General features: G+C 37.9%; 2 protein-coding genes across 20 annotated transcripts in view; both read right to left on the bottom strand.

Moving 5' to 3' along the window:
- The window catches only part of APOO (apolipoprotein O), a 32,940-nt gene extending 23,439 nt beyond the window's left edge, over positions 1 to 9,501 (bottom strand). The window contains exons 1-4 of one of the 3 annotated variants that reach the window (XM_074604705.1): positions 9,233 to 9,251; positions 6,146 to 6,209; positions 4,220 to 4,330; positions 1,707 to 1,826 (exon numbers count right to left, since the gene is read on the bottom strand). In XM_074604705.1, coding sequence (XP_074460806.1) covers positions 1,707 to 1,826; positions 4,220 to 4,330; positions 6,146 to 6,175 — 261 coding nt within the window. In that variant the 5' untranslated portion in view covers positions 6,176 to 6,209; positions 9,233 to 9,251. Of the gene's footprint in view, positions 1 to 1,706; positions 1,827 to 4,219; positions 4,331 to 6,145; positions 6,210 to 9,232; positions 9,331 to 9,465 lie in introns of those variants that run through there. The other 2 variants (XM_074604715.1, XM_074604724.1) reach the window with 2 other exon arrangements.
- A 27-nt stretch (positions 9,502 to 9,528) lies between these two features.
- KLHL15 (kelch like family member 15) overlaps positions 9,529 to 27,369 on the bottom strand; it is a 35,051-nt gene continuing 17,210 nt past the window's right edge. For 9 of the 17 annotated variants that reach the window (XM_074604583.1, XM_074604567.1, XM_074604551.1 and 6 more), the window contains one exon: positions 15,931 to 22,813. In XM_074604583.1, the coding sequence (XP_074460684.1) occupies positions 21,704 to 22,813 (1,110 nt within the window). In that variant the 3' untranslated portion in view covers positions 15,931 to 21,703. Of the gene's footprint in view, positions 9,964 to 10,497; positions 13,187 to 13,279; positions 13,346 to 15,930; positions 22,814 to 27,369 lie in introns of those variants that run through there. The other 8 variants (XM_074604654.1, XM_074604664.1, XR_012589564.1 and 5 more) reach the window with 7 other exon arrangements.

The following is a 27,369-nucleotide window of genomic DNA, read 5'->3' as shown; positions in this document are numbered from 1 at the left end:
AACTCTAAATGGATGTCAGTCTCATTGAAAGCCTATGAAAAAAGAACGTGCTCTAAAGACCCCAGAGGCTAAGTCTGATCTTCTCTCACAGCTCACACATAACTGCCTCGTTTTTACATCTGTTTTGAACTGACTTTCCATTACAGTTAAGCAAGCAATTTTGAAGAAGTAAAATGGATATATAAACATAATCAATTATATTCTCATTATCCTGGGTTATGCTTTTAATTTTGAAGACAACTGAGACACCTAAAATGTTATTTTCTTTAACATAGCAGGGGGTGGGAGCGGTGCAAAACCAAAACTATCCCTGACTACAGTTAAGCAAGCAAGATGACCCCAAATCCATAAAGCTGACATGCCCGCTTCATAAAATGAGTCAGTAAACCACTGCCAGGAAATGGCTTGTTGTGTGCGAGCAGAAGAGCACATCTTATGTAAATGATCACCACACAGACAAAAATAAAACAAATAGGAAGACAACAGGCCAGTGAGACACAAAGCACTGTTCAAGGCTTACCTGCAGTCAGTCCTACTGGGCAACTAAACTCAAATTTCATTCTTGGATATGGTTACCACAGGCAACCAAGCAGAACCCACGCATTTAGGAGGTCAGAGCCCTAACTACACTGTGGAAAATCCCCCTTCTCCTTCAAAACAGGTCAGTACTCCTGCTCGTGGCACTTTAGAAACACATCACTTGACTGAGTAACCCTGAGTGTTTCCAAAAAAATATTTTGGTACTGTTAAAGGTTAGTACCACAACGTAGAACTTTTAGGCAGAAAGGACACCCTGATCTGAACAGCTTGGCTTTCTACAGAGAACTGGAAAACCAGCTTGCAGCTTAAGAAGGATTCACAACAGCCATAGCGCAAAGTAGAGAATCACCCAAAATTGCCAAGAGACAACCAGATGACAAGGATGCTCTTGCTTCAAAAGTAAGCCTCAACATTTGCTGGGTCAGAAACGAGCAAGACACACACCATATGACTCTGCAATCTAACATCAATAATTTAGTCCTTGGTTACAGTGATCTTGGTTTTCCTCTATGCTCCAAAGACTATTACTGTGTTTAGTAACTGTTCAGTATAAATATACTACTTAATAAAATAAAAATGAAAGTTTTGGTGTAAGGTCTGTCTGCCAGGTTTGCCATTGAGAAGTGGCCTGGGATTTTCTCTCTTCTGGAAGGCCATGTTCCTTCCCCCAACAAAGTGCAGCAAATACCGATTTATTTTCTGCAACGTCACAGTTGCAGTGAGGACAACTCAGTGTCACTGGTCCAAAACACACTGCTTGATAATTTATGGCACACTCCTTGAGCATGGAAACTGCAAATTTAATCACTCTCCTGTCTTCCTCAGTCACAGGACAGTACCAAATCCAGATATGAAGATTATTTCAGGTAACAATTTAAAGCTTTAGTTAATTTCCTTTTAATTCTTTTGGACAGACAAAAGCGTGGAAGAGGAGGGGGTTACTTCATCCAATTAGTAGAAAGAAACAACTGGTTTTGTATGAGGACGGGGTAAACATTATGACAGGAACTGTGGAAAATTTTAAGTCATGCAGCATTTTGGAAAAATGTTTGTACAGCTACTAAATTTTATTTTGCTGCTATCTATTGATTCTGTGCCTAAAAACAAAACCCCAGTTCAACCCTTAGCACCGAACCACTACCAGATGTGATGTAAAACCATTATACCTGACACCAGGCTGTGTATGGCTCCATAACATGCCGTAAATGTGAAACCCCCTCTTCCAATTGGGTTTGTGGATCCTCCACATATTTAGTCTCACGAGCTGGAGAGGAGTAGAGCGACAGCTGTGAATATTAGCAAACAAGAGGTTAAAAACAAAGCTGTAATTGTGTAAGTAGGTCTTCAGGGCATGAACGGTCTAACCAGAGAACACTTAACACTGTGCTTACTACATAAACAATGCATAATAAAAATTCAGGCACAGTTGTGAGACAACCATTATTAGCAAAGTTTAATTATATACTACAATGAAGATGACTTCTAATTGCTATACAATTCATCCATGGCTGCTATATGAGCCAAGTCACAGACTATAAATTAATATTAAACTAGTTTAATAAGAACACAAAATATAAGTGTGAAAAAATTTTTCTGGTCTTAATCAGCACTTCTGGTTCCCAGTTAACATACTAAATGTCCTAGAACTCTGAAATCACAATCGATTATTTTCTATATTTGCACAAACCATCATTAAAGTGTCTAAGTAGCTTCTAATAAAGGTAACATCCAATACAAATTTGTCTGTTTGTTACTGTGCAGGAAAATAGTATGACATTCCAACGTTGCCGTCATTAACCACAACAGCAACTGACAGCATTAATAGCACCATGGGTCTGAGCAAATAGGAACTGTAACATCCACCTGAAGAACAATAGGCATCTTCATATAATAAATACTAAACCACAGTATTTAGGGTTTATCATCACAAGGTATTTATTACAATTACCTAAACATATTTAAAATTGTATCCCATTAAAAAAAAAAAAGAGATGACCAAAGTCTATACTGTTGAAGATGAACAGCAAAGTTTAGATCAAAACAAAACCTGTTAAAATTCCTAGCAGTTTATGCACTACACTGATGTCCAGTACAAAGAGCTTATATTTTATACCACATTTATACTACATTTAGTAGTTTATTATAAACTGATGTTTACATATATTAATGCATCAAAGTGTTGCTAGCCCACTTTTCAAGACAAGCTGGAAAACAACTGTATCTCTATCATAATAAAAAAAGCTGATAACCATAACAAAATATATAATGACATAGAATTTGCCAAATAATTCAATAACTTGTACAGATGGATTTCCCATAATACTTTGAAAGACAAGCATTTTAAGTCTCATTTCCCTAGGAAACCCGTTCATCTCTGGCAATCATAGTCACAATCAGTTTTAACTTTGATCCTGTTAGTCTACCTAACAGCCATGTCTGGCACAAGGACAAAAGACTCGGAGATAAGGAAATTCTCATACATTGTATGAGACTAGAGGGCTGACAGTAGAGATCCAAACTAACGTACACTGTGAATGGTAAGAAAGGCAGCCAAAACTCCACAGCTTGAACATTCCGCTTGGCTGGAGCTGATGGGCAAGCCAATTATTCAGCACATATGTAACTTCAAACTGCTGCCTCATTACTAACTCATGCCAGCGGTAGTGTAGGGCATGCAATGGCCCAAGCTAAGGTGACTTCACTGGGGGAAAGCCAGGAGACTTGCTTCAACTATCGATCCTTTCGTATGATGCAAGTGAACTGCCCATGCAGACACATCCAAAAGACTTAAGCATACACAAAAATAAGTTTCATTTAGTTTCGCTGCTCATGTAACAACACTTTCACTTGGGTTGAAGTACTTAAAATTTTTAAACATCTACAAACTCTCATGGATATAAAGCTGTATTTATTTATGAATTACAATTTACTTTTTCTTTTAATGTCGGAGACTGTTAAAAGCCTATGCAACGATGCTGGTGAGTCTACAGTTTGTCAGGAAGTTTTAAAGTTCTACTTGTGATATAACCAAGACATCTGTAACATCTTAGAACAACCATAAAGTAACAGCTTTTTATTATCACTACTTATTGTATTTGTTGTTGCTTTGGTCTGAATGCTGCAAACAATGGAAAACTCATAAAATTCTGCAGGCTACTGTATCAGACTCAAAGCATCAATAGATAAGAATTTTGCCTGTAAAAAAAGAGAATATTTTTAGAAATAAAAACTTTTTATTTGCTCTTCTACTGGAGAACATAAATGAAATTTTATTCGAATTTGCCAACAGTACTTGTAATAAAAAATACATGGTGTTACCTGGATAAAAAGCAAGGAAAATATTTCTGTGGATTTGAAACACGACCACAAGTAAATCTACAACGATGAAAAGGTAATTTCTGAATGAAGAACAGACGGCTTTAATGTAGGCAAAAGATCTTGCACACAAGCAAGCCTGATGCTGTTAAGCGGAGGGCATCAAATGCAATCCTTGGGTAAAAGAAGCAAAACTGTATATCAACATTTCTACTGCTGAAAATAGAGAAGCAAGTTTAAAGGCAAAAATAAAAAGGGTAAAGAGTGTACCTAAATGTTTCACACATCAAAATATAATGTCTTTCAGAATTCCATAGATACTTCCATACAGATAGATGAGCGCTTGGACTCTAACCATACTTACCTCCTCAATTTTCAGCAACTCCTTTTTGGAAGTCTCCTTCTCTGAAGAGGAAGCATAAACCTGGATAGAGAGCAAGCTCAGGCTAACAGGGGTGGCCCCCAGCCGAATTACCTAGAAACATTATAGGAAGAGCCGTAAATCATTAAATTCAAACAAAATGGCAACATATTTGAACACATCCATGTAGACAATGTTCATGTACCCCTATATGTTAATAAGTGACATATTAAGATGCTTAGAAGTTAGGAGAAAGGGGAGTCGGTGGCACACAATCTAATGCTCTCAGGCACTCACATGGTAACACCTAAATTATTCAGATGGCATTTAGAAAAGTCTAAGGCTAAAGGAGACAGTAGATATAAATGCTAATCTCATCAGTTTTCATCTCACAAAAAGATCTTCTGTTTTCTGTCACTTGAAACATAATTTTTGTCAACTTTCTTAAAATAGATATATTAGATTCATATTTTAAACAACTTTGTGAATGTCCGTAATACCTCAATTTTTCTGCACTCAGTACCAAAAAGTTCAGCATTTTATTTCTAGTTTTTGTCTGCATCTAGATCCATCTAGAAAAAAATGAGACCTACAGTTGAAAGTATCAGAACATAATTGCTGCTTCCTAAGAATTTTAGGAATGGCTCCTACTTTTCTGTGAGAAATATGAGTTACAGTGCATTGTGACAGATACTTGACTGTTTTTGAATACTTCATATTCAATCCAGCCACACAATACAACCGCCATGAGTAATGTGAATATAATCCTTCCTATATTCAGGACCTACACTAAATTGTATTTCTTAACAGGAGAGAATGTTTTAACTTAAAAAATGAGATAAAAATCTCAGCCGTGTAGCAAATCAAGAATGCACAGGAAGCATTTTCCAACAAATGCATATCTTCATTAACAGCAACGTTTCAATGGGAAACCTTTCAAAGTCTCATATTTACGTCACTGCTCAGACAAATGTGCAGAGTTACAACAGCCCGTGGTTTGTTGCATCAGGTTACAGCGTGAGCGAATCTAACAGCCTGCGGCCACCAAACGGGAGAGGTTTGGCTCTGTTTGCGGCAACCATTCCCAGAAGTCCTGCTGCTCACCTTGCCCTAGCTTTGGTGGCCGGATGCTTCCAGCGCGAGGCAATTCACCTCGCCAATTTGGGAAAAGATTAATTCCTGAAAAAGAAGCGGAGAGCTTTGTGGGGGGGTTAGTCAGTTGAACCCATCCATGAAACAGTCTGACAGGCACCAGAGGAACTGTGTGGCCAGGGAAGAGGGGGTGAAAAAGAAGAAGGCAGCAAGACCTCTTCCTTTTCAGAAATAGTAAGGGTACATTACATTGACCTAGCTGCTTGTGAAACTGAAGCCTTCGTCAAACCAGTAAATCCTTCATGCTGTTGTGATGATAACTGATCTAGTATCAGGACAATTACTCTGAAACTTTGTTTCTGCCCATTGCAGAACTGTTAGAAAACAGCTTTAACGTTATCCAGATTACATACTTATTGCAGACAGATCAGTATTTGCAGCTTAAATTTCTTCCGTTGCTTTTCAGATAGGATATTTATTAAATGTAACCAAGAGACTCCTCAAACTCAAAACTAGACTACATAGTTGTCAAACTTCCTAAAAACGTTCATTTACATGTAAAGAAACAGCACACAAGAACTAGGTCATAGGATTTCTTTTCGGAAAGACAAAAGGGATCCAATGGATCAAAACGTAGGGAAAAACTTGCTTAAAATGGAAGTTTTTCCTTATTTGTATTTATGGACTCGTCATTACAGCACTATAATGGAACACCAATGACCGGATCACCTGTTTCACAGCCAAGGAAAGACATGAACAATCTTTAACAATGTTTGCTTAAACAAAGACTCTTCACATACTTTCACTAGCCAAGATGAAAACATGAACGCCACTAACCATTAATAACTGTAGAATACATTTCCTCATTCTTTCCTTTTTTCACTGCAAAACTGTTCTGTCACTGAAAAGGCAAAAATCTGAAATGCATTTTCATTCTGAAAAATATGCTTTTAGTAAAATATTACTTCTTGTGATTTTTTGAACATTTAAAAGAATGAAACACACATCCAGAAAAGACATCAAGACATTCATGACTCCATTCACTTCCTCAAAGCAGTTTCAAATTTATTTCAACTACAGCTACCAGTTACCTGAACAGCCATATTCAGTACAAATATGTCATGTGAAACTAAATTTCAAACCAATCTGAAACTACAGACAACTTTGGCAGGGCAACTACCAAATCAATGGCATATACTAGACTCAAAAGAAGTTAACAGCAGAGGAGGTTCTTGAAATAAGCCTTGAAAAACACAGCTTCAGGGAGAGGCACTCAGAGACAAGTGTCTAAAACTTCATTTCTGAATATGGCAAAAGTTTGTTACATGAATACATATACAGAGTTTTTACAACTCCTATTTAACATTTCTACAAGCGTCCCCTGCAGTAAAAAAAAAACAAAACAAAACAAACAAACAAAAACCAAAAAACCAAGAGCAACATAAAAAATTAAAGTATAATTCATTATTGATAACCTCTGTTTAGGAAAAAAAAATCCAGTCTGTTGTGCTAAACAACAGGTTTGGTTTTTTGTTGCTATTCAACACCACTTATATTGTTTGAAAATTATCTGTCACCAGCAGAAACAGTAAATCCAAATCCTTTAAATATTTGAGATTTGTATATCAAGATGCACGCAAACAGCAGAGCATAAGAACATAACCACCTTAGTTTCACAAACAAATATAAGTCATGACAGAACCACTTACACTGGAAACACCATATTATCAAAATACTTAAGTGCAGACATTTTCCAAAGGTTTCATATTTACATTTTAAACAAAACACAATTAACTAGTAAAAGTGCAAGAAGAATCTCTCCTTAAATGCACTGTTCAAGCTATACCGCAATGGCCTTCTACATCAACCAAGTTTATGGGACAGATACAACCAGTACTAGAGTACTGTATATACACACACAAACACAAAAGGTTTATTTGGTAGCATGAAAGAGTAAACATTCTACTTTCTGTTTCCAAAATTCACTTTAGGATCTAATTTCTTAATTTCATATTAACCATGCATTACTAAACCAATTGGTTGGTTTAGTAATGGATTTTGATTGAGCTGTGCCTTCAGTTTGCCTGTCTGACAGCTGTTCGGTTGATACCAAAAAAGCAGAGCTGACATTCTTCTCTCTAGGCAATGCTCTGCGTTTACTTTAAGTAAAAAAAGGTATTAAGTTTATTCCTTTCTCTAGCTGAAGAACTCAACTTTATCTGCAGACACAAGATCACTCATACGCAAATTCCATCTGAGAGTTGGAGGGAAAAAGACTACCACATTTCACCTTCCATTGTCTTGCTTTACTGTCTTTCACAAAGTTCTTAACTAAAAAAAATACCTCTGGGAAGAATAAATCCCATATTAGTTCTCAATGCAAATGGGGGGAAAGAGCTAAAGATTAACTAGAACTTTTGTCTTTTTTTCCTCTTGTGATTTCTCAGTTCACTTGTTACTGTTATTGTCAGCGTGTCAAAACTGGAGAAAGGAAGAATAAAAAGTCTTAATCATTCTTTTCTGAAGGCTGGTATTTGCTCTCATGTATGAAGTTACTTTACTTTTCTCTTCTTTTTCCATTCTTCCCCCTATCTCTCAACCCCAACAAAAAAAAAACCAAACCCAAAAAACAAACTCAAGCACTCCTGCTCCCTGAAGCACGGATACCAGGGACAAGAAGCCACCTTCCCCTTTCAGTCTTAGGGGCAAAAAAATTAGGATGGCCTGAAGCACTGGAATCTGCCTAACCTCAATGGTTGTATAAAAGTAGTAATATTATGCATAGCACCTCAACCCACGAGTTCACATATAACTCCTTTAATAACAATTCACTATCACGCATTTCTCAATGACTCCGAGATAAAATCCTTACATAAGAATTCCAGCAATTGCTCCAATACTAAAGTACAAAAAAAATGCAGTTGCAGCAAGAGTAAAGCAAGCATAGATTGCTCACCATATCAGTATACTGATATATATTGATATATTATCAATATCCAACAAACAATAAAGGTACAAAAGAGAATGAAATTCAAAAATCAAGTGTCACCAGGTTTCAAAAAAAACTCCAGCTCCTTGAGTAGTCATGACAACAATTTGATTGAAACATACAACTTGCTTTTTAGCCTGAAGGTACACGGGGCTATTCTTATCAGAGGCAAAGACTTTTGAGCCAATTATCCAATTTAAGCCCAGATCACCGCCCTCACTCCTTTTCACAGATGTCGCTGACAACCTACGCGCAATAAGGGGAAAGCTCCGAGATGAGGACAGTCACAACTGTACGGATACAAACGCTGTATGAACGCTCACTCACAGCCCCATGCTGCTGTGTCTAAGAAGTAATTTTAAATAACGAACGTGCTGTTTGTGTGGAGTTTTTGTGCAACACGGATAGCGCACGTGATTTTGAAATATTAAAATGAGAGCTTACACAGCTGCAACAGGAGTAAAAGTAACGCCTGGTGAGACATACCCCGGGTACAGCTGCCACCAAATGCAGATTTTGTGAAAATATCCTGGGTATGGCTGCCACCAGCTAACAGAGATTTTGAACAGTTTTAGCTCGAAGTGTGGGGGGGGAGAAAATAAAAAAATCATTCGCTGGTAACAACACCAGGGGCTACCGCCTCTACTCAACCAAGTAACTAAAACCGGCCGTAAAAGGGAGAAGCGGGAGAAACGGGGCCCTCCCGGCCCGGAGCACCCGCCTACAGGCCGCCTCAGCGCCGGGCCCCTCCGGCCGCGCTCCGGGGCCGCCCCCTGCCGGCCTCTCCGGACAGGGCCGCCCTCAACACCGACGACCCGGCGGCACCGCGGCCACCCCCGCCGCCTCGACGGGAGCGGAGGGCGGCGGAAAGGGCGGACGGACAGGCGGGGGAAGAAGAAGGGGGAGCGAAACGACAACGGCGGCGGTCTCCTCACCTTCAACATGGCGGCGCCGAGCGGGCGGGAAGCAACGGCGGCGGCGGCGCGGCGCTCTGACGTCAGGAAGGCCCGCCCGCCGGTAACCTAGCAACGCCGGAAGCCCCGCCCCTGCCGGCGCCGGCTCCTCTTATTTTGCTACTTTTTTCACTTCCTAACTTGGGGGGGTGGGGGAAAAAGGTTGAACAGATTTTTGTATGTAACAACACTGTTTGATTTGGAGTGAAACTTACCTTGTGCTTTTTGCTCGTCATACTTAAGGCGGGTCATTTTTCAGCGTTTGTCGGAGCTGCCGGTGTGGCAGCTGTGAGGCCTGAAGCGCTGCCCTCAGGAAGCGCACCGAATGCTCGGGACAGAGGCCGCCGCGGAGCTCCCTGCGCTCTCCCGCTGACCGGCCTGTAACTGCGGCGGAGGCGTTACCGCATCTGGGGTAAAGCGGACCTTGGCATTTCGGCGCGTGCTGTCTCATCGGCTTTGTTTTGTCACGTTCTGGCAGCATCCGGAATACGCTCGGTGCTTTCCAAATAAAGACCCTATGTGCTAAGACAGGGGACAGGTAGAAAAGAGAAACGTATCATGCAAAAAAAACCCCAGTGCAATCCAGCTTGTCGCTGCAGCCCTCAGTAGCTCTAGTTCCACATTTTTCAACTATTCCTTTCCAGCACCGATGAGTGATTCTGTTACCAAGTTGATACCACCGACAGAGATCTGCGTGCTGTAGCCATCGTCTTCTAAAGCACAGATACGCGCTATTAATAGCAGCGAGAACACACATCCCTTTCTGATGCTCTTAAGTACCCATCACAACAAAGTCCGACTCCTCTCAAAATTCAAATGCGTCTCGGATTTCATTTGAGCCGGACACATTTTGGAAGTTAACTGAGGCTAACAGGTGAATGGCCTTGCATCTGTTGCCAGTCTCTTTAGGTATTTAGAGCATCAAATCTTTTTACCTTAAAAATTATTTTCAAAGTAAGCCTTAATATTTTAGCAAGATGATGTGAATATCATCCCCTCATTTGCCTATAAATGTATTGACTTCGGTATCTTCATAAATATGTATGTTAAATGTAGTACCTTATTTACCTGAATGACAGTTTCTAGGTTTACCAAATAATTTCCAATTAAAGGCACACATAGTCTTCTTTTGCTGTGCTGCCTCTTTAATAATTAACAGTGACATCCTGAGTTTGCTTTGTTATTTATGACTGACTTTTAGGATGATCATTTTTGAAGGGGTTTTAATTTCTATTTTACATTCCACCAGGGCACATGATGTAGCTCTCCCATGAATAAGAAGCAGAATGCATTATATGCTTACTATGTATACATATACCATTACGTGACTATTACAGTCTATTGCTGAAAGTGTTCTTGTGTCCTCCTCTTTGCTTCTAAAAAATTGCATTTTAATGTTTCTAACAGCAACACTTGTAAGAGTGAGAGGAGTTGCACGGGACTTGCCACTCACACACACAGAGACCAGCTGGAGAGTGCAGCACGTACCGCTGCACGCTGTGCAACACCTTGCATGATACAAGTTACTGAGAAACAGGCAAAGATTTGTGTACTTGAGCAGCAAGGCCTATACTTACGTTGTTACTTAATGCTCAGTTTAAACTGTGGCTTGCCTCCCCATTAAGCCCCTAGGCTGGGGCTTGAAGCCTTACAGGATGCCAGGGACCGTTCTGCAGGGGTTTGTTGTGCAGCTGGAGCAAGAAGGGAGACAGAGCCAAGCATCACATGAAGAATCACCCAGGTTTCTTCTTCACTGATGCTGCCACCATCATTTGATGCAATAGGAGAAGAGCCTCAGGGAAAACCTTTATTATTCTGTTTCTAGAGGGCAGAATTTGGGTTTATGGCTTTATTTGTTCAGTCTTAGAGTAATATCCTTTTTGAGAGGAAAAGCATGTATTTGTTTTTAAAATATTTTTATTTTCTAGATGTTTATTTCCATGCAACTCATCAGTCATCTCTTCATTTCACTCTTACCAACACACTGCAGTGTCCACGCAGCCAACGTGTTGCACTTCTCAAACTCAACGGAAGCTAGCAAAAATGAAGAGGACGTGTTTGATTGAGAGAGGATGAGAGGTATGAGGCAAAACTAGAAGCAAGATGCCCCTTTCTGGACATAATCCTGTGTTTCTGTGGAGAGTATTCACTAGCCAGAAAGTCCTATGACAGCTCCTTGCTCTTTGGTACCATGGCATTTGTTCAGTCTGGTTTTGGCACCGTTCCGTTCCTTTGCGCCTCATCCATCAAAAACCATCATGTCTGGTACCTTCAACTGCTGCTTCCACTCTGGGAACATTTTCCACAAAGGAGTAACACCCAACCTTACACATGCTTAATCCTGAAGTGCACTTAGGAAATCCTAAGACATTTGTCACGGTTTCTTTCACAATCACTAATTAAAACTGTCATCTAGATCGTTTCCCCCAGTGATGACTGGCACCCTTATAGCTTTACCAGATGTTATCACCTTCTACTTCTTCTAACGTGAAGTCATTTATAGTTATGCCCTATGGAGGGGGGCTATGGCTGGCATAGTTGCAGCTTGTGGTGTAGGAAGGGAAGGGGCAGAGGGTAGTGGTGCACAGAATGACATTGTCTTACTTTTAACTGTTTCTGTCTAGCACAGAATTTGAAACTACCTCTTCAGTCTTGCAAATTAGTACAATATGGTGCTGGCACAGGTAAAAACAATGGTTTGGCTCGCTTTGCCGGTTTTACAGATGAGAAAAACGTCACATTTCTTAAGTGTGAGTTAATAGATTCTTACTCCTGTTTGTGTGTGTACAAATTCATGGTATTATACAGGTACAGAAACTGGATGTTACAAATAGAAACAACTTCGTTGAACATCAAGGAATGGTAATTTCACAAATTGAAAAGCCTGAGGTTCAATCCATTGTTACAGAAGAACGAGGATAGGAAGCAGGTTAATTGCATGCCTGGTCCTAGGCATTATCTCTGGAGGATACTGGAAGATTCCCATCCACAGCAGATGCATAAATCTTCAGAAGTTAAGGCACTGGGAAATTGCTAACCCTTCTAGTCACTTTAATGCATTCTGCCTTGCTTTGAACAAAGCTGCAAATCTGAAAGCACGGCTTCCTACACCGGTTTGACAAGTTTAGCAAAACATACATTCTTGTAATTAACTTTTACCATGGGAAAAATAAAAATCTCTGCACTGCAAAGGAAGGACAAAACTAAAACTGAGCAGCTGTGATTGTTTTGTAAGGTTCATAACTTCTGCAAAGTACAGCTCGTTAAATACTTGGGTGTTAACAATTTTGTACTGAGATTTCTTTGGTTGGAGTATTTAGTTTAACTAACTTATGAGAGGTCAGCCTCACTCCCCTTGTTTTCAGAGAACCATACTGCGCCAAAATCCAGCTCTTTCAGAAATCAGCTAAACCGCTCCCAATAAGGTTGTTAATTGGATCAGCTCCCAACTTAAAGACCATGAAAAGTCACTAAATTAAAAGCTACAGATTAGTTCATTATCATCACCTGTTTTTTTTTTTTTTCAGACTACGTAATTCTTTTTAGCGTTTTGGATAATCTGTCAGGAGAAACAGTGAAGAAAGAAAAAAATCCTATTATTTGTCAGTAATCCTTCCTGATTGCAATAAATGAACTGAAAATCAGAAGAAACTAAAAAAAAAAAAAAAAAAGGTTTTGTATTCTGAAATGTCTTCTGAAACTTTAATTTCTGATGTTTTGGTTTTCATTATAAGAAGTTAAAATAAGTTCTTAGTACCAAGTTGCCACCTGCGTTAGAGAAAAAAATCCCAGAACTACCTGTAAGAGCCAGAGGAAGGAGTGAGAGCATGTGTTGCACAAGGCAAATCCCATGGAACATTTCACAGCCAACCAAGGACACCGAAGTGACCAGGATTCCATCCTGGAAATGAATTAACCAATGGAGCTTTCCGAGAGCTGCAAGAAGACAGCAGAGCAATTTCTTGTTTTCCAGGAATCAAAATGAAGGCCATCACTACACCTACACAGAGGAAAGTGCTTAGGCCATACCGTTGCATTGGCACCGGTGTCACCATCACGAGCACAGCCCCAGGCATTTTGTACGACTTCGGCAATCTGGGAAGGCAAACAAAAGAGGAATACACTGACCATCTTGGAATTTCTCCCCTAAGACTATGGAAATTAAACATGCGGGGAATACTTGCTTTCAGTTAGCATTGTGCAATTCTTTTGATGAAGAAGGGATGGTAAAGTCAGAAAGTCTCATCAGTGGTACTCAAATACATATAAACAGCCCCACAACGCGCACAACTCACCACAGGAGATAAAGATTCTCACACAGAAAAAGAATTTTATGGTTGGTGTAACTCAAACTTGTGAGATGAGCCACATGACACACAAAAAAAAAAAAAGCAGACAAACCAATGCTTAGAACATACCTGAGGATATACTGAAATGGGTGTGGGAAAGGAGGCTGTCTGTTTAGGCCGAAGACGCATCTGTCTGGTAAAATTAAACAGTCCAATAAAAGGGCTAACCATTAAAGGCATCTATCTCATTAGAAAACAAATATTTTTTTTTTTTAGCACCACTTATTGAGCAACATTTATCCAGAATACAGGAGAACTGCTACCAAGGGTGACATCAGCAGGAGACATATTTGACAAACGTGGCACAAAGAATATTTTTTTAGTTCCTCAAGTACTATGTATCAATCTAGAAGGCTCAGCACGTGGTGCTTAATGCTGCCATTCATTCCAATGGATAGATGACTGAAGAGACACTGGGTACTTAAACAGAGATCATGATGAGGTTTATTTTTTTACCTGTAAACATCGCCAAAAGCACCTGTCAGTGCCACTAAAGCATCAAATGTAAAAGTAGAAAGTGTTAATGAAAGCAAGAACTTAAAGCTGTCTTTTCACATATTCCCTACGCTCTCCCTTGAAAGAACGAAAGTTTTGCGCATGCCAAGAAAGCTATCCTGGACAAGAAGGCACTCGGATTAAAAGAAGAGATCAAAACATCAGCAAGACTTGACAGGCTAAAGGCCAGGTGGGGGATCACGTTGTCAATGAGTATGTTATGGACTCAAAAGGTACAGAATACAGAATCCGTGCAACACCCAGAGCAACAGTTTCCCTTTCCATATTATGAAGCTGATGGAATAAGAAAAGAAAACCACCACAAACCCACAACCGCAACCCCCCAATCTGTAACAAAGGGGGAATATCAGTTGAAATTAAGAATTTCAAGTCAACAAGGGTGGATAACTTACACCAAAGAATCTGGAAGGAATTAACTGGAAAAAAAAAAACCCAACTTTGCCAAACTAATACTAATTTCATATCACAGAAAACAAGTGAACAAAGATGACTGAACTACTGCTGAAAAATAAGGCCACAAATTCCAAAGAAGTGAAGAATTTGGTATGAGCAACTATGAACCAGTTAAAAATGTAAGAGCTCTCCTTAGTGAAATAATGGAACCATTATTTGAGATTCCTAATCAACTACAGGGTTGCTAACAAGTAATTCAAGTCAGCCAGCGTAGCATTGTGCATGAAAGGTATTGCCAAAAACACACCCTGGCTCACAGAGAAGGGAAATTAAAAAGGTGAACAAAAATAATTGTAAATAACATTTACAGTGTGAAGAGATTGCTGTCATCTTCACTTCCACTGTATCAGTCTAATACATTTGGTATCCTTTTGAGCCAAAAAATGGAGACACATCTCAATTAAAAGAGGCCCTTCCTCCCATGACTCATCCCACTGGGATCAGCACAAATTCAGCCACAGCATTCTCCCATTAAACAGTACTATTTAGTGTAGGATGAAGTCAAGTTACCAAAGGAGGAGGGGGGAAAAGGTTACTTCATGCAAATAAAGTTTTAAGTCATTCCAAGCATTAAAATAAAATTAAAATGCTATTTTAGAACTCAATATTAAAAAAAAAAGAGAACAGTTATTTTCAAACATTCTTGATAGTAGATTTTTAAACTGAGGGCTTTGACCTGACAGCAAAAGAGTTGCCGAAAAATAGAGGCAAAGGAAAAAAGTGTGGCAAGGGATTGACAAAAAAGGCTTTCATCAGACTGCTTGGGAAAATAAGATCATAATCTCCTGTTTTACCTCCCCCCCGGCCCTTGGTATTGAATGTTGTTCTAATCTGACACTTTTAATCCTGAAGTGAAGGTTCCCCTTCCTGTTATGGGAAACGTTAAGCAGTACGACTTGGACTTCTGGCACTTCAAGTTCCAAATGTGCAATGAACACGTGTTGTCTCAATTTCATGTATTTGCTAGCAGGGAACAGTCTCATTTCTTGGCTGCTGACTAACCCCAAAGGCTGGCTTCAGTTTTCAGTCGTATAGTTTAAATTTATGCCTTGACATGGAGTTACAAACGTAACGATGAAGTCAACTCCAAACATTATTTCAAGACTGAAATGTGGAGTAGCCACATGAATGCACTGCAGCAATTACAATTGGCAAGACTGTAAAATACAGCTAAAGATATGAGCTTGATGCTATATAAGGACATCCAGCTTCTCTTGCTGGGATAACTTCAACTCAACATTATGAATTATAGCAACACTTAACATTTTTGAAGAGTTGCTTAACTGAGTAAACTCTTAAGTCCTGTAGAAAGTAATCCAGGTCCACTACACTTGCAAGTATCACAAAGTTTACACAAGAGTGTTTAAAGATTAAAAATATTTTATTTACACTTTTCTTTATACACATTTTATACATTTTTTCCATTTAAAAACTGAACAGAGCACATATGCAAGTCTGAGCATACTGTATCCATAGCTAGGGAAAATTACCTTCTGCCAAAAAAAGACAACAAAAAAGGCTTTAAAACAGTTAAAAAGAGGCAATTCTTAAATTACTCAGAGAAGTTTATAGCAGCCCTGGGGCAGTCATTAGACAGTTAATCCAAAGGTACATATGAGGTCATATATATATCATTTTAATTTTTTACAGGAAAAGTATTTCCAATTGCTAGCACAAACACAGCAGAATTTGAAAATGACCTTTCCTGTTATCAAATACATTCTTTGCAATACAAACAATCTGATATTGTACACTGGAATCAAGTGGGATACTATAGTGGAAATGTAATCTCCAGCATATAATAATTTATTTTAAAAAGATCTACAAAAATAACGATATATAGGGAAAATATTTAAAATAAAACCATAGCTCACTCTACCCTTCGCCTGTTCCCAGAACTGACATAAAAGTTAGGTGGGTCCCACTGAGGTAATAAAAGCCCCTTAACTATAGCTAATTTTACAGTCCTACATATAACACTGTATTTTCTAGACTTACGCCAAGGTTTTCTACCAGAGCCATAAATAAAAACTACTGTCTGCAAATAGAGGTGGTTTTCCCCTAGCTACCAACTTAATATTAATCCAAAGGTATTTGAAATTGACTTTTGAAAGTTATTTCTAGAAGACATTATAAACATTAATTGAAATTTGGGAAGTGAAAAAGAAAAGAATTAGTAGAGGGAAATCCAGGAAAGCTGTGCTCAAAAAGTTTTTTCTGCCACATACAACTAGTTTTATGAAGTTTACCCACACAAATGGAAATTTTAAAGTTACTTACCATTCAAAAATATAATACAGATGCAAAAGTAGTCATTAGTATTTATTTTAAGCAGCTTCAGATTGTTTTACAAGCATTAGAATCTCAAAATGTTAGCTACAGGACACCGGCAAGCTTTGTTTTAAATAGAGTACACGTGCTTCCCAGTTATATTCTTTACCACTCTCCTCACTGAGCCCTGCCACCTGTGATGGACCACACTTATTCAAATAACTTCACTGGTTATATTTTTATTAATGGGAGGAGAGCAGGACGGATGTTTTCTCTGATGGCCCCAACCCTATGAACACTTAAGCACAGGTTTAATAACATTTGCGCCTTTATGTTTTCTTTTAAGTACCTTAACAGTTTTCTGTTTTCTTTATATTGGCCTGTTCACATATGTGAAGTACACATTTGATGTGTTAGAAGAAACAGGGGCCCAATTCACTAGTTTTTTTTTGTAAGGAAAAATATATTAAAAAGGCAAAATACTTCTACAAATGCCACTATTTCTAAAAAGACTTTGTCATATAAATGCTGACACAAGGTTGAAGTTTATTTTTAAAGAGCCTTTAGCGTCTCCCCATAATGCTTACCCTCCTTTTGCAAAAGAATGGACATAATGAGTTAAGCAATGTTTTTCTTTTTAAACCAATTTGAATCTGTACCTGCTGAATTTTATCCTTTGCTTCCTGAGTGTCAAGTGAAGCTTTGTCCCTGATGCAAGTAGTTATCATATTATCAGCATGAAAAAATGCAGCACTTGGGTTTGTAAGGCAAGAGGTCCTCAAGAAAAAACGGCTGCAAGTCTCGGAAACCAGAGAAATATTAAAGTCACACACTGTTAGAGATAGTTAAAATGGGACCACTATAATACGGCAGAAAGTAGAGCATCAACACTTTTCAAAATAAAGTAACATAAAAGCAGGTTGCCAGGTAGCTTGTATGCTGCCACTAGCCCCTCTTGCTAGCAGTGCTTTCTGAAGTAGCAGAGCCTTTGTAAAATCAAGTACTGCCTTCCTCCAGCTGAATCGATGGGGGAAAAAATTCAAAAGTTTTTTTTTTTCCACCTAATACCTTCCACTACAAAACTACTACCAACACTTTGTGAGGAAAAATGAGCTATTTTTTCCTTACACACTACTATGAAAAGGAAAAGAATTACCCGTCTCCTAAGAACAGATTATAATAGCATGTGGGATGGGAACTGTCAGTGTCCAGCCCCTTTACGTCTCCAGAACACCATGCTTTTTGTCCATTTTGGCTCATTTGAAAACAAAATTTCCCCCACGGAGCTAGCTGTTAAATTAAGACATGAAGCTGATCCATTTTTGCTATAAATGTGGAAAAAAAAAACCAACTTAGACTGTAACTCACTATGTCCACCTTTTTAAGAAAAGGCAAGTATACTTGCTGTTTAAAAGCAGGTAATGTGTTGAAGTTTAAATATGTGGGTGAGATCAGATTTGCTGGTATTCCAGTATGGCTGGGGTGGAATAGAAGAAACCTCCTCAAACTTACTAATCAAAGATCATAACTTACCTTTTCTTGACAAGTGAGAGGCATTTAAATGTTTTTAAAACTCGTATTAATCTGATCATAATGCTGAAAAATTCATAGTAATAGACAATTCTTATTAGCCAGTTTAGTTTTTACTTAAACACTAAACTATCTGAAACTAAATACTAAAAGCCAACACAAACAGAAATATTTAATTAAAAAAAACATCCCTCTGACACATAAAGTAACAGAAATAACTGCCTCAAAAGTTCCACTGCAATGGAAAAGATAATTTCGTGTTTCAAACAATAAAAGCATGGTAGAAATGTAAATTAACAAAACATTCTCACATACTCCCACATGTTCTAAACCCAAGCAAATTCCAATCATTCCTAATGCTTGAAAGGCTACAGCCAGCTTCTCAGTGGAGACACAACTTCAGGGAAGCTGAAACCAACAGTTCAAGTTAAAATTTCACAGAATAATTACTATTACAATCCTGAAAGACATCTTTCAGAACTGGGCATCTGAAGATAAATATGAACTTAAAAACAGAGCACCTAAAAATTATCTGGTTCTTCATGTTTCAAGTGTCTATACTCACCATGGACTTTAGTGGCAGTTGCTTAGCGCACAGAACTTCAGAAGGTGCTTAAACGCAAACTCAAAAACGTAACTTGAGGAAACCCCCATCCTTACCATTCTTTTTAATAAAGTCTTGGCCATGTCCCTTTACTACACCTGAATCACGGAAGACCAGATATCCAGAACCACATCAATTCCACAGACTGGCCCTAGATAAAAGTGAAGTACTCTGTGCTACGCATAACATGCCCATGAAAGCCTACTCAAGCAGGATTAGTTTTTGCTGCCTCAAACTTATTAAGAAGTGAACTGCTGACACAAACATTAAAACAATTAAAAAAACCTTGTTTTTTTACTGTGCCCCAATATTCTATGAATTATGTACAGTAGAACCTTTTTACTTGCACACAGCCACACCTACTGGAGTCAGATTATCTCTGCGCCCATGCAGGGTAATGTACACACAAATCTCACAGTGAAACTGAGGTTTTAGTGTAAGGTACACAGGCTTTAAGTTAAACTATTAAGTTAATTAGATTTCTAATTCAGTAAACTGAATTTTGATTAAAAAATAGTTAAATTTAACTGCAAACTAGTCTGCATCAGAAGACTGAATCAATATTTGGTCCAGTCACTACTGGTATAAGTAGCTTATCACTTACAGCTATTGTGGCATACATTCTCTCTTTCTGTTAAAACATATGGAAAGAAAATACTCTATCAATAAATCATTTCTAATTAAAAAAAAAAATAATCTGCCAACTTGCCACATAGCTCCAAATCCTTATATCTCAACCAGAACACAATTACTACAAAAATATCAAAAAACAGGCATGAGGAGTTTTACATGTTGTTTTAACTTCTATCAATTATTTCAAACTTAGTTTAGGCAAGCAGGTCTTACTTGTAACATAGGAAATTTAGGGTGATTTTGGTCCCTTTGTAAGTGCATTCTTTTGAACTCCCTGAGTACTGTACATTCCTTTTCTACAGTGATTTCTGACTGGGAGATGCTGAGTAAAGCAGTTTTGCGTTGCTGCATATAAAGTAAAGTCTATTGCTTAAAGTGAAACACAACAGATTTTACAAAGTATGCAGCTGAATGTTTCAGCATTTTGCCCCTAAACATCTGAACGAAGTGTGAGCCCTCAACTTCACCAAATCTCTCCTTTATATTCTAGAAGTGGCTAATTAAATAAAATCACTATTAAATAAAAGCACTATTAAATAAAATCAGAATGTAATTACTGTTATTATTTATGTCTTGGCAGATAATTCTTACCAATCCACTGTCAGTAATACCTGCAAGATAACACGATGGAGTTATTCAAAGCCCTCTTGGACCACACACCTCAATTCAGGCACTCCGAGGTCAGTAGCTATAGTTGTCTAGGTTTTTTTTGTAAAAGAAACATAAATGGTACTAACCATCCAATCACCTAACTCCACATTTTCAAAACACAGTAGTTCATAGAAGTTGATAATTAAAATAATAATAAAAAAGATTGTAACACTTCAATGTGAGTACAAACAAAATACTCATATTGAAGTATGAGTACCAGCAAAGTATTGAGAATAAACTATAGTTTATCCAGTTCCAAAAATAACTGTGGCTCAAAGCAGCACTGAGCGTTCGCTTATTGACGTTTTCCATTTTCATAAAAAAGAAGACTGGGCAGCACACATTGAAACACAAAAGAAACTCAGGGAAGATGTGTTTACTTTTAAAAAAATAATTTATAAAATAACAAATTATCAACAGTTCATTATGTAGCATCGATATAAAGAGTTTAAAGTTACTGAATCAATCAGTACATACTAAAGATAAGATACTTCGATACCAAATGAGGCCTCCAGTTACTTAAGAACTTTGAATTATTTAGCTCATTAAAGGATAGTACTATACCTTGAATTCAACAGATATGGCTGAATCTGTGCACTAGTTAAAATATAATATTGTAACTGCACACAAAAAGATGTATTTATATATAGTTTTTACAGTGTATGCATGTGTGTATATATTTTTTACTCACCAACAAACACAATGCAGACAAATAGAAGGCAGCATAGAAATAGTGTTTTGAATATAAAAATGTTTTGTTTTCGATTTAGTAGAAAACGTGTAATTTGCATTTTGGCAGACTTATTGGTACTACTATACAAAACCAGGAAAAAGGTCATGCAAAGGGGTTAAGATTATTCTTCAACATACATAAGGGAAAACAAAAACACCCAGCAGATTTGAGAATACTTTGCAATTAATGGAAAAAGCATCCAAAAGACAACATAAAATACACAAATGGTTTAGTTTTGTTCCTTTAAACCTGGTTGTACCCACGTACAGATGATGGGCTTTATTTTGATGCTCAACAAAAAAAACCCAAAAATAAAGTCCTCCTCCTTTCCACTAATATTTTGTTAAACTCAAGTGATTTCAGAAGCATAGTGGTATAATAGCCATTAAAAAAAAAAAAAAGAGAAGAAAGTATTATGGACATGTTACCAAAAAAATAACCACACTAAAAAATATATTTTTCTTTCTCCTACTTACAATTATGTTTGTTAAAAAAAAAACAAAACAAAAAACAACAACGCTTTTACAATATCAGACCAGTATTGGCTTTTCTAATAAACTTGGTAAGTACTCTCCCTGTACATCCTGTTTCTCTTAAGCATTCAGCAGGTTTTTTTATACACAAGGTAATGTCTCTGAAGAAATTCAACTGGTTTGTATTTTTTGACACATTAGGTATAGCTTTTTGTACTTCATCAAGTTGTTCATTCTGTTTTAGCTGCAACGTCTAACATGCTCCAAAACATATTCAGGAAAGTGCAAGCTGCAGACTTGTAAGCCATCCAGCTTGCACGGCATCCTCGGATATTCATCTTCTTTCCATTTGTTTTCCTCTGGATCAAACGTGAGAATCGAATCACTGTAATGACCATTGTAACAAAGGCCTCCAAGAACCATTATCTGTTTGTCCAGAACAGCTACACCATGACCACTCCTACCAATTGGCATAGAAGCCAATATAGTCCATTGATCAGTATCTGGGTCATAAACCTCTGTAGAAGGACATCCTTGAGATTCAAAGGAGGCCCTTAGGATCACACAGACACCACCAAAGACATAGAGCTTACCATTGTAAGAAATCATTTTGTGAAAGCATCTTGCATAATTCATTTTGCATTTGTTCTCCCAACAGGTAGTGACCACTTGAGTTCTCCTTGTTCGCTGCTCTACTGTCCCTTCTTTACTGGGGTCAAACACACACACTTGCTTAGAAGTTGAAGATGATGTAATTCCACCAGTGATATACAACTTGTTACCAAGCACGGTCCCCTCATGTCCGTATTTATTGACTGGATAGGGATCCACAAATTCCCATTTATCTTCAGTAATATCATACCGTTCAGTTGAGTAAAATGTTTCATCCCTGGTTCTCCCAGCCACTGCATAAACATACCTCCCAATAACTCCAACAGCAAACTCAGAACGTGGAACAGACATGTCTGCCATTCGTAACCAAGTGTTCTGTCTTGGGTCATATCTAAACACTTTGGATGAAGCATGAAACTCACCATCTGGCCCCAGTTCTTCCCCACCTAATAGGAACACAAAGTTATTCACAATGGCAAGGCAGTCTGGTCGTAAAGGTACTTGAGGACCCTCTAGTTCCCACCAGACCCTTGGTTTATGCAAGAGAAGAATTTTACTGTTTACCATACTGTGTCCTATCATTCCTCTAAATACTGCAGTCTGGGGTTTGGCAGAACGGATTTTGTTCGATTTCATTTCCATCAAAGGCTGTTGGTGAACGCTATGAAAGTAATTCATGGCTTGATCAACCTCATGTCGCAGCTGCCGGGAGTATCGATAAAACTCTGATGTTTTTACCTATGAATACATTTAAAAGATATTAAAATTCTGACCAAGAGAAACAATCCAGAAAACCTAAATGACTACGTGTCATTAGATTATTTTACTTAGTTTCATTCAGGCAATCTTGAGAGTGACTGCATTTGTGCACAGAGGGTTAAACTAATGTACTGTTATCCAAAATCCAGAAGGTAATTTAATGATTAACAGCAGTGACTAACATTTTTCAGCAGAATACTTACATGCAGAATGTAAGCCAGAATTAGGCACAACTGAAATCCCCAAGTCTAAAAATCATGATTCCTTCTCCCCCCAAAAAGCCTCTGTTCATCCTCTACTTAATCCATGAAGCACTGAAATTAAAAATGCACTATTTTCCTGGTTTGGAAAAACATTCTACATGCCCATTCTGTGTTTACCGAGGTCTACCCTGCTCTAATTTACGCTGAATTCTCACAACCAGCCCAAGCAGGTATTCCCAAATGCTAGGCTCCGCTCATAGGGCTATTTAATTGGGGTGGAGTGTGAAGGGAAGGTACCCAAACCCCTTCCTTCAGAACACATGATCGCACTAACCATTCGTCATGATGGTTACCTTATGGTTTCCCCTCTGTGAGGCTCTACATGTTAACAAACGCCTTTAACACAAGAGAAAGACATCTCAACCTATAATCTTTTGGTTGTGCATTCATTTGGTAAATCGCAGAGGTGTGTTTGAACTTCCACTTCCCAGGTGAAGGTTACAATCTTTGAACTACCACATAGTAGTGAAGTGCTCCTTCTCAGTGCTATCTCAATTTAAAAAAGCTATCCCTGCTCATTTTTACTGGAGTTGGGGAGAGGGGGGAAGATTCCTACTCTCTAAGCCAATTTAAATTCCTGAGACTGGTCCTGATACAATTCCAAAACACATCGCTGTCTTGAACATTTTAAATCATCTAAGTCTGGGCATCCCTTGGGTCATCATGTGATTCTCTTCAAAGAGGCTTCACTCTTCCTGTACAGTCTGGTCTAACACAGCATTCTGAATTACACTTCAAAAACAAATAAAAACCTGCTAGATATTGCGAAATCCATAAATCCTCTATCAGATTTGATTCTAAGTCCCAATTTCTTTCACATAAAACTGGATTGCTTTCAAACACTCTGAATGCCTTTAGTTCCACCATCTCTGAAAAAACATCAGGCCGCTCTGAAATTTCAAAGTGACCACAAGATAACATCAGAAGATGCGATTTTTCAGTATCTGTTCCTCCACCTCCTCCTATATACACTTACCTAAGGGGACGTGGTGTGAGTTTTCATGTATATGAAAAGCAATTTGGAAATGAATGTTCTTTATACCTTGTGAATAAAGTAGCTGTTGTTCCATAAACCCGTACTATTCAAATTTTCTTAGCTTTCTGTTATTCATTTCTCTTCCTTATTAAGAGAGGGTAATTAAGACATTTTGCTGTCAGATAAACATTTTAAAAAATCTTTTGAACTGTTATTATTGGACACAATTTGCACAGATTTTGAGATTGTTTCACACACCAGATTTTCCCTGAATACTAACCTATCATTCATTGTAAAGCACTGTGTAGCTCTAGAGTTATAGCGATCTGATGTTTTTATTTACACTTGTTCTTTCCCCCACTTTATTTTGACAAATTCAACTTATCTTTGCATGGAAAAAGAGGATGGCCACAGGCAAATTGCATATATTATTCTTGAGGCAATATCCAACTTCTTTTTACTGTTTTTACCAGGGGTGATGATGGAGCAAAAAGGTTTACTTAGGTATAGTGCTTATAAAACAATCACAGTAAGGCCAACTCTTCCAGGAAATAACAGATCTATTTTCTTATGGCAAGTAAAGAATATATCATACAAACACAGGAGATCTGCTGATATGGCATTTGTTAGAATAAATCAGATTCCTTGCCTGACTGAAAAGATTGAACATAAGTTCCAGAAAATATGCTGGAGGGGGGAGAACCACAGCACAGAAAAATGTTAAAATATAGAAAGCCTTAAAGGTTACAAAAAATGAAACAGGAAGTTCAAATAACCAAGAATAGTGGGCGGGTTACTTTATCCTTGAAAGTAACTTTCAAATTTTGAAACAGCACAACTATTTCACCCATTCCCAAACTGGAGCTATCATTTTTGGAATTAAACAAAAAGATAAACGATTTTTGTTCCACCTATATGCATTTCAAGTTTTATTGGATGATTATGGAAGACAACAGGATTAACATGCTTACAACGTGAAGCATGCCAGCAAAGCCTGGCAGAGATGGAAAACATTTTTTCTTTCCCCCTCAACATTTACAACTCTGTCTTTAGATCTAGAAATTGAAATGCCAGCCAGAAAGCGGAATTAAAATAAGCCTCATACATCCTCACCACTCTACTCCTTCACATAGCCTAAATCTCACCCCAAGAGAGCATGCAAAAAGAAACAAGGAGTATCTCTAATTCCAGAGACAGAATATCAAGACCAGGGAATCAATCTATTAGTATTTTACTACTACTGATCTAGACAAAGGCACTAACATCAAAGCAAAGCCTCAATCTCTTACCTTAAGCCAGAAAGACATCAAGAAGCAAATGCAACTACCAGTTATAAAGAACTCTTTCAGACTGAAGTTCATGAGGAAGCTATCTACAAGCACAATCTTGAAGAGATGAAAATAAAAATATATAAGCACTAGGATTTCTGACAATATTCAGAAAAAAAAAAAAAGAAAAAAAAACACCACAAAACAAAACGGAGTGGTAGACTATCTAAATTCTGGTAAGAAGAGGTAATTGGAGGCTTCCTAGACTTTGCTGTTGAGAAAAATATCAGCGTTTCTAGCCTTCCACCTTGCACCAGCATAACCTCTGGCATACAGGAGCGATACTTCTGACGCTCAAATGATGCTTTAAGATGAGTGTCAGGATATGCCTTTCTGAAAGTAGAGACTGCTCATGCTTGCTTGATGCAAATGAAGACAAGGCAAATGTAGGTTAGTTTGCCCACCTTCACATTCAAGTCTTCCAGAATTATTTGCGAGTCCTATTCAGCCCATAGTAAGGAAACCCTCCAAACACCTACACTTCTGAATAATTTTACAGTATTGTTAATTACTTGTGTGTATAATCAAAATAGAGAAGCCTTAAAATTCAGGTGTTTAGGTATTAAAACACAACTGTAACTTGTGCATATATTTCAGTTTTAGTAGATTGAAGAACGTGGCCTTCAGCAAGCCTTTTGTGGGAATTGCTGTCTGGTACACGAAATATGCTGAAGGAAATCCCTCAGCATTCAAAAGTAGGCTTCTGCCATTACCCATAAGCAGCAACGAGTAGTTGATCAACAAATATCCAAGAGCTTACTAACAGGCAGATTTTCCTGTTAAGGTCAAATGGAGAAGCTCTAGAAGGAACATGCACCTAATTATCAACATACTCAATTAGACAGAATGTTCGCAAGTTTCTGCAAAGCATCTAAACCAGATGGAAATGTACACTAACCATGATGAAGTAAAAAAAAAAAAATGCATTCTTAAGAGTACATCAACTCTGAACTGATAAAAAAAAATATAAATGCTTCACAGCATTTTCAAAGTTTAAAGAAAGACTATCCTGTTATCTTGCTGAAGGGTCTCAAAGAAAACTTTAAGTTGGACTTTCTTACCAACCCCAGTCTTATTGTAAAAAAGGAATTTAACCCAAGCGCTAAAGATTTGCTCGTGTGATTTTTTATGTTCTTTCCAATTCTTTCTCTTCAGTTTTCTGGACAAAATCTTCTTACAGAGGTTCTGCTGGGACGACATAGCACTAATGTAAGCGCTCCCTGAAGAACACTTACGAGAACTATCTCATTGCATCATCTACCAGCTACAGTGGTTCACAGTCCGACTTTTAGCTACACAGACAGGGTACAGCATAAACAAAATCAAATGTTTCATTCAATTAAAAAAAAATGAAGAAAATAATTGAAAACATCCACACCTCTACTCACCCCTTAGGTAGTCAACACCAAAACCATCAAAACCTTACCAAAATCACCACCATCCCTCCTGCCATAGTTTGGAGTTTGAATACATTTTCTTTTCTTCATTTTGAATCAGTTAAACACTCAGTAAAAACTGCTGGCTTTCCAAATTAATGCAGCTATTAATTATTGCCTATTTTTTTTGCTCTATTGCAATGCATGTTTTTCTAGCTGCAGCAGCTATGCAAGTTTCAGAATTTCCCATGTATATTCTATGAAAAAGTAAATCCTGTCAACAAACATTATCAAAATGTTAACACACTTATTCCAAATTAAAATTCAGTCAAATAGAAAAAGACACAGGTATGTCTCTAAAACAGCAGCAACAAAAATTACTTTGCAACCAAACACTAGTATACATAGCATTGGAGAAGCTGTTGTACTTAACTTTCCCTTTTTCTAGCATGGGTCATTACTTAGTTACGTCCCATGGCCAGTACAAAAACTGGTCAGTACCAGTATCTGGCTTTGAAGGGCTATTCTACAAGTGCTACAAATCACTTACTGTTTTTCAGCCTAACCATAGAAAGACAAGATGACATAGCCT

Source organism: Larus michahellis, chromosome 1 (assembly GCF_964199755.1).
Source record: "Larus michahellis chromosome 1, bLarMic1.1, whole genome shotgun sequence".
NCBI classification, from domain to species: domain Eukaryota; kingdom Metazoa; phylum Chordata; class Aves; order Charadriiformes; family Laridae; genus Larus; species Larus michahellis.
Note: the sequence above shows the minus strand (reverse complement) of the source record. Positions and strands in the feature narration are given on the sequence as shown.